This window comes from Vigna umbellata, chromosome 1 (genome assembly GCF_029865625.1).
Source record: "Vigna umbellata cultivar VRB3 chromosome 1, Vumbellata_1.0, whole genome shotgun sequence".
Lineage (NCBI taxonomy): Eukaryota > Viridiplantae > Streptophyta > Magnoliopsida > Fabales > Fabaceae > Vigna > Vigna umbellata.
The window spans coordinates 36,541,475-36,549,059 of record NC_142165.1 but is presented as its reverse complement, the minus strand read 5'-3'; the positions used below and the strand labels follow the sequence as shown (position 1 = coordinate 36,549,059).

The window sequence follows — 7,585 nt, the reverse complement described above, 5'->3', positions numbered from 1 at the left end:
CAATATAACTTGCGTTCACACATCAACATCACAGTATCTTGGTTTAATTCCTTAAAACAAGTTCTAAAGAATTATGTTCAATTCTTAATTCCTTAAGTAAGTAAACATAAACTTTGCATTAAGAACGATGTTATTGATGACCAGGAGAATTGAAACTATTCCTAGCATCTTTCCTTCTGGTTGCTTTTCTTGCGTTAATACTCAAATTTACTTCCCAGTACAATTTAAATATAAAAACAAGTTTATTTTACTTCCGTAAACTAAAATAAAAAGTAAACAAGAAAAGCATACGAACACAATTTATATTGAACAGGAAAGATTACATCAAATGTCAGCCATTACAGTCAATTCCAACGAATAAAAGTTTAGCCTATCCTAGACATCACAAACATACTCATTTCTGCAATTCCTTGCATGATGTGCAGTCTTGATGTCTTCAGAGAGGTCTCCTGATGGTCTCCAGAGCAGTTCTTCTCCACCAATTCTATTTTTTTTCCCCTGTTCTCCTTCAAAGCACGTCTTTTAAAAGACGGTTTATTTCTCATAAAACTGCTCCATTCGCTCAGCGCACAGAAGCAGATTCGCTGTGCGAATTAAAATTAATTCAGCACTCAACTGCACCAACTCGCTAAGCGCACAGCCTCTGATGCGCTGTGCGAATTCAAGACTTGAAATCTCCAAACTGGCATGATTCGCTCAGCGAACCAATGGTGGTGCGCTGTGCGAATGTATTCTCCTGGCTCTGCGAATTTTGCTTATGCTATGCGAGAATTGGCTGACAATTTCACTTTTGTACAACTTTTCCTGAACAATAATTTACAACACAATCTACTTCCTATTACGACTTTTCACTGAGTAATAACATGAATAATTACAAAATTGAGATCCTTTATAAGTGTCAAAACATCTGTTTTTCACACTTATCAAACTCCCCCAAACTTGAACTATTTCATGCCCTCAGGAAATAACAGAAACATATGAACAACACATAACACACCTTTGACGTTTTGATAGAATGACTTTACACATCAGACAAATCACATGCATTCCTAAAGATTTAAACAGGTATGACATAGTACAATACTCAAAAATTCACCTGTGTATAGAATATGTAAAACCAGATCAACATTTATCATTCTCACCACTCACAGTGTTTGTCCTCACAGCAGAATTGTCATAGAACTTCATCAGCTTTTGCATTTCATTTGATTCACACACTTCACACACTATTGGTTAAGTCAAAAGGTCTTTTCAGGTTAAGGCTTGGCTTGGCTAGAAAAAGAATCATGGTTTTTCTTGGATTCAAAGACACCTATTAAGAAGAGAACAACTTCAATTCCCAATACAGTACTCAAATCCCAAAATATATCATTCATCACATACCATTTTCTTTCACAGCTCAACCTTTTCTTTCATTTTGAGCTTCTTTTTTTTTTTTTTTTTTTTTTTTCATATTTTTTTCTTTCCCCCAAACTTGAATTCAACCTTAACCTCCTTTAAAACATAATACATGTTCTCTTCTAAGGTGTAAGGTAGGATATCATCTAATAGGCTCAAGGTGGAAGGGAAAAGAAAAAAAAAATTTTCAAGGCTCAAAAGGTTCACAAATGTATCACAGTGTCTCAAGGTTGGCTATCTGGCCAAGTAGCTATATGATCAATACAAACAGGGCCTTTTTCATCCTTAACCAAAAAGAGTGTGTACATAGAATCAAAATCATGCAAAATCCAAGTCCATATCCAGACAATTCAATATCTCTCAATCAGTATATGTGCTCAACACTCACAAATCTGGTCATATTCATACACACAGATAAAAATTTTGAAGCACAGTAACCACAAACATACATGTCATCATCATCAGGAATCACATAACTTAATCAGACAATGCATAGTCATTAAATCAAAACCTCAAAGTCTTTACAACCACAACCAACATCACAAATAAACTGAGTTCCACAATAACATCTAAACTGAAACATCTAAAAACAACATAACAAAAACATAAATAACACATCAATAACATCTGTCCATCAGCACTCTACCAGGACGCATCTGGCCTGGATCTCCACTGGCTCTCCTGCGAATGATAACTCTGCTGTACCCATCTGGGATCTGGCTCCTCTTCTTCCTCATCACCATCACCTGCCATCATGTCCTCCTGCTCATCTAACTCTGGCTCTGGTGCTCCTGGAAAGGCACTCCCCCACCTAGACTCTGGCCTGCCCTCAGGCCATGGAATATGCTCTGCAAACTGGGCCCCACTCATCAGTGAGTCTGGAGGAAAATCAGGGATGCCCAAGGACAAATGATACATGCTCTCCTGTAAGGACACCTGACCCTGCCTCATACTAGTGCACCAGTCGCGGATATCGTCCTGACGAGCCAGACTCTGCTGCATGTAGCGTGTGAAAAGATCAGGTGAAGGAACAGACGGCGCTACAGGTGGTCTAGCTCTGACATTCCGACGTGGAGGAGGAACTGGAGGAGGGGCATGCTCAGCAGACAACTCTCCCCTGTTAGCACAGTTACGGTCAAAGAATCTTTTGTTGAGGGGAGGTTGCAGTTTCAGAGTGATGTCTGAGACCCCTGTAACTCCATTCGCCTTGCATAAGGCAGTGATCAACGCAGGGAAGCCAAGTTTACAGGCGTCATTATCAGCCATAAGAGCAATCTCCTGAGAAATGAACGCTCCGATATCCATATCAATACCTGTGATAATGCCATACACCAAATAGGAGCGTTCCAGGTTGATATCAGATGTATGAGAGTTGGGGCAGATGTTGGTGAAAGAAAATGTGCTCCAAATAGTGGCCAGTGAGTTCAAATGCTTCCTCAATATCCGCACTGGTGTACCAGTAGTACCTAGCTGATACCCATAACCTGGTAAGCACAAAGTGGAGGCAATCAAATCATGGTCAGGATGTCCTGACATAAAGGTCCCAAGTGGATAGGGGATGTACATGAGAGTGTGCATCAGCCTGTTCAGAGCCTTCCTGTCAAAGCGAATGAGTTTGCCTCTCACTGTAGAAGCTCGCGTGTTAGGTGACTGTGCTCGCTCAGGGTCCCAAGCATTTGCATAAAACTCTTTCACCAACACTTCATCAATTTCATCTGGCAGAGTTGCTAATACATAGTCCCATTTTCTTCTCTCAACTTCTGCCCAGATGTGGTCATACTCCCCAGGGTTCAATTCAATCCTTCTCTCGGGCAACAGTCCTCTGCCCATAATGTTTTGCGTGAAACGCTCCTGGGCTATCTCTGAAACAAACCGGTTCTGATCATAGTTGAGAACCAGGTTCTCCTCCTGTGCTTGTGCCGGTTGTGATCTAGAAGAAGACCCTTTTGTGGTCTTCCTCTTTTTCTCTTGAGTAGATTTTGGAGGTGCCATCTGCAAATATCAAGAAACAGTGCAAACAGACGCATAGGATGGATTAGAACAGAAAATTGAAGCAAGGGAAGGTTTCTGCCTGAGCAGTTTCGCTATGCGAATGCTGTCGCTAAGCGAATAAACTCGTATTTTTGGAAAAAGGGGATTTTCCTCTCGCTATGCGACCAGTGTCGCTGTGCGAAATTACCAAGTCTCGCTGTGCGCACACATGTCTGTGCGCTATGCGATTGTGAAGACAGGGAAACAAAATGAATCATTGTTCGCTCTGCGACGGGTGTCGCTGTGCGAAATCAGTGGAGCTCGCCCTGCGCACAGATGTGGTGCGCTCTGCGAGTTATTCACTTGGCAGTGGAGCAAACCAGATTAAATCATTTCCTATGGAGCAACTCTACGTTCGCACAGCCAATATGGACTACTAAAACATGGACAAAACAGAAGCATGGATCTCCTAGACAAATGAAATCCTATGAACAAAACTATGAACAGAAACTTCAGAGAAGAAAAGAAAACCAACCTTGATGAGAAAGAAGGAACAATGGAGAGAAGTGGAGATGCAAGGGTGATCAGAACCACAAGCAAAGTGGTTGATTGTGGTGGAAACAGAGAAGAAATGGTCACTGGCGCTGTGCGAACGTGAGAGAGACAGAAAGATAGAGTTGGGAAATGATAATATGGAAGTGAAAGTGAAAGGTTATTTTCTGAAATAACCCTTCGCAGTGTAGATTCGCATAACGCACGAAGGTGTGCGCGCTATGCGAATCGGTGTGCAGTTAATGCACACTGACACACGTTTTATTAATTTATTATTTTTTTTTTTTTTTCATCTTTCGCACAGCGCACCAAGGGTTGTGCGCTATGCGAAAATCATTTTTTTTTTCTTTTTTTCTTTTTTTTTTTTTTTTTTTTTTTTTTTTTTTTTTTTTAAAAAATACTAATTCGCAGAGCGCACTTCAGCTATGCGCTGTGCGAAAAAGCACAACTTTCCTTCTCACATACAGTTTTCGCTCTGCTGTTTTCGCAAAGCGAAAATTAAGCCTTCAGCTCCCACAACCATTGCTCGCTCAGCTTGTCTTATGCGCTATGCGAATAAATTAATTCAATACTAGATGCAAAGCGCATAGGATTCGCTGTGCGAGACTCTACACACTCGCATAGCGCATGGTGTGCGCTGTGCGAATACACTCTAGCTTCCAAAAATTTCAACTTCTCGCCTAGCGCACCTCAGCTGTGCGCTATGCGACAAGTGCGTCACAGCACATCCTCTCCACACTCAACATAAAAATTACAGCAAACACAATCAACAAACACAAATATATACAAACATGTGCTAGGGTGCCTCCTAGCAAGCGCTTCTTTAACGTCACTAGCTTGACCCAGAATCTCATGGTTAAGTTGGATTGTTGATGTTGGTGTGTTTCTTCCTCTCATGACACCAACATTTTCTGAGTAACTTTCTTGTCACCAACTTAATTCTTCTTGAATATGGAGCCTCAATTTCGAGTACTCCATTTGCCTTTATGTCCTTGATGACCCATAACCTGTTCTTCAGATTCACAGGTTTTCCAGGTTTGAGTTCATCACTTTTCACTTCAATTTGTTGATGAACTCTTTGCTTTTCCTTATCTTTATCTCTTTCCTTCACTTTTGGATTGAAACAATTAAGATTATTCTTGGCCAACTTGGCAACTTGCCTTGAAAGACTAGTAATTGCTAAAACTTCATCTTTTACTTTGGAACTAGTCTTTTCCTCTTGATTTTTCTCCACCTCTTTAAAGACATTAAATATCACCTCTTCATCTTGGTCTTTTAATTTTACAGTTCCATCATCAACATTAATGACAACCTTAGCTGTCTTCATGAAAGGTCTACCAAGAATGAGAGGCATATCTACACCTTCCTCCATTTCCATGACTACAAAATCAACAGGGAATTTTAGGTTATCAACTTTAATCACCACATCTTCCACTACACCATATGGATGCTTAATGGACCTATCTGCCATTTGCAAGATCATTCTTGTTGACTTGACTTCAAGGCCACCAATCTTTTTGAGAATAGATAGGGGCATCAAATTAATGCTAGCACCTAAGTCAACAAGAGCCTTCCCTATATTGTGATTTCCAATGGTGCAAGGGATAGTGAAACTCCCTGGATCTTTGACTTTTGGAGGTAGAGCTTTCTGCATAATTGCACTGCAATTTCCTTGCACTTCAAGTGTTTCCTCATCTAAATACTTCTTCTTTTTACTGAGGAATTTCTTCACATATTTTGCATAAGCAGGAATTTGTTGCAGTGCTTCAGTCAAGGGCAAAGTAATCTCAAGTTGATTAAATATCTTCTTGAACCTATCCATTTGTCTTTCCTTATCCTTCTGTGAAGTATTTTTAGGATAAGGAAGTTGCTCCACCAACACTTGCTCTTTTTGTCTTCCAGCTTCATTCCTGTTTCTACATTCTTCTTCTTCAATCACCTCCTTTTGATCATCCTCTATGTGTGCTTCAACCTCTTTATTTGTCGGCTTCTCCTTGGAATCAAACCCCACTTCTTTTCCACTTCTGGTTATTATGACATTACATTCCTCCCTGGAGTGAACTTCATTCTTAGCCACAAATTTCTTTTCAGATGTCTCATCCAACTTCTTTGCAATTTGACTCACTTGTGTCTCCAAGTTTCTAATAGAAGCTTCAGTGCTTTTATGGTTGGAGATGGATACTTGCATAAATTGTTGCAAAGTTTCTTCAAGCTTGGATGTCCTATCAGAAAGAGTAGGTTGTTGTTGAAACTGTTGTTGTGGTGGTCTACTAGAACTAGCCTGACCCATGTTAGGATGAGGTTTCCAGCCTTGATTATAATTTCCATAATTTCCTGAACGGCCTTGATTTCCCATATAATTGACCTCTTCCTTTGCATTAGACTGAATAGCACACTGTCCATTTTGGTGCTCTCCACCACACAGTTCACATCCTTGGACAGTATGTTGTGCCTGTGATACATTTTGAATTTGTAATTGTGATACCTTTTTCATCAGAGACTCAAGCTGTTGAGTCATAATTTTATTTTGGGCTAATAAGGCATCTTGGGATTGCAACTCAAACATTCCCTTCTTTTGATTTTGTCCTCTCTCACCCTGAACATCATTGTCGCTTGATGCCATATTTTCAATAATTTCATGAGCTTCATCAGGTGTCTTCCACCTAATGTTACCTCCTGCTGAGGCATCTAGCATCAATTTTGTGTGAGATTTTAACCCTCCTAAGAACAGGTTCAATTGAGTGGGGACATCAAATCCATGTATGGGAGTCTTTCTTAACAATCCCTTAAACCTATCCCATGTCTGACTCAAAGTCTCTTCAGGTTCCTGTTGAAAAGAGGATATCTCTTGCTTGCCTTTGTTTATTTTTGATTGAGGGAAATACTTATGCAAAAACTTTGACACAACGTCATCCCAACCTGTCAGACTTCTCTCAGGAAAAGAATTTAACCATTTCTTGGCATTGCCTGCCAAGGAAAATGGAAAAAGACTAAGTCTGATTGCATCCTCTGACACATTCAACATTTTCACAGTGTTGCAATATTCATTAAAAGTTGCCAGATGATCATAAGGATTTTCGTGTGACAATCCTGAAAACTGATTACTTTGAACAAGATGTATCAATGCTGGCTTCATTTCCATGTTAGCCGCAATTATCACAGGTTTGGCTATACTGTTGAAAGATGTAGGTACAGTCACTGAAGCATAATCTTCCAACGTACGCCTTCTTTGTTCATTATCCTCGTTTTCCTCCATCTTTTTACCCTCTTTGTCAGATGAAGAATAAGCGTTTGAAGACAAGCTGGATTCTCTAGCTTCTTTTTTTTTATTTTCTTTTCTACGCCTACTATTATTTCTACGGGATGTCCTTTCAATCTCAGAATCAAACAATAAATCCTCAGATTTTGTTCTGCGTGGCATGCAGAACAAAAATCTCCAATGACAAACCCAAGAAATAACAACAGGAACAAAACACAATATATACAGATACACAGAAAACTAAAACAATGAATTTACAGAGATAGGAACAAAATTGAAATTGATAAACAACTAATTGAAATAACAAAACAATCAAATTCCCCGGCAACGGCGCCAAAAACTTGATAACTTTTTGGCAAGTATACCAAATCGTTACAAGTAATACAGTGATAAATAAAGTATCGT

General features: G+C 39.7%; 1 protein-coding gene across 1 annotated transcript; it reads right to left on the bottom strand.

The window, feature by feature from the left end:
- Positions 1-4,777: 4,777 nt before the first annotated feature.
- Positions 4,778-7,342, bottom strand: LOC148205260 (uncharacterized). The gene has a single exon (XM_088104119.1). The coding sequence runs from the start codon at positions 7,340-7,342 to the stop codon at positions 4,778-4,780; it is 2,565 nt and encodes an 854-aa protein (XP_087960245.1).
- Positions 7,343-7,585: the final 243 nt, after the last annotated feature.

What these genes read in the sequence shown, in the direction of transcription:
- LOC148205260 (XM_088104119.1), bottom strand. Translation starts at nt 7,342, where the DNA reads ATGCCACGCAGAACAAAATCTGAGGATTTATTGTTTGATTCTGAGATT.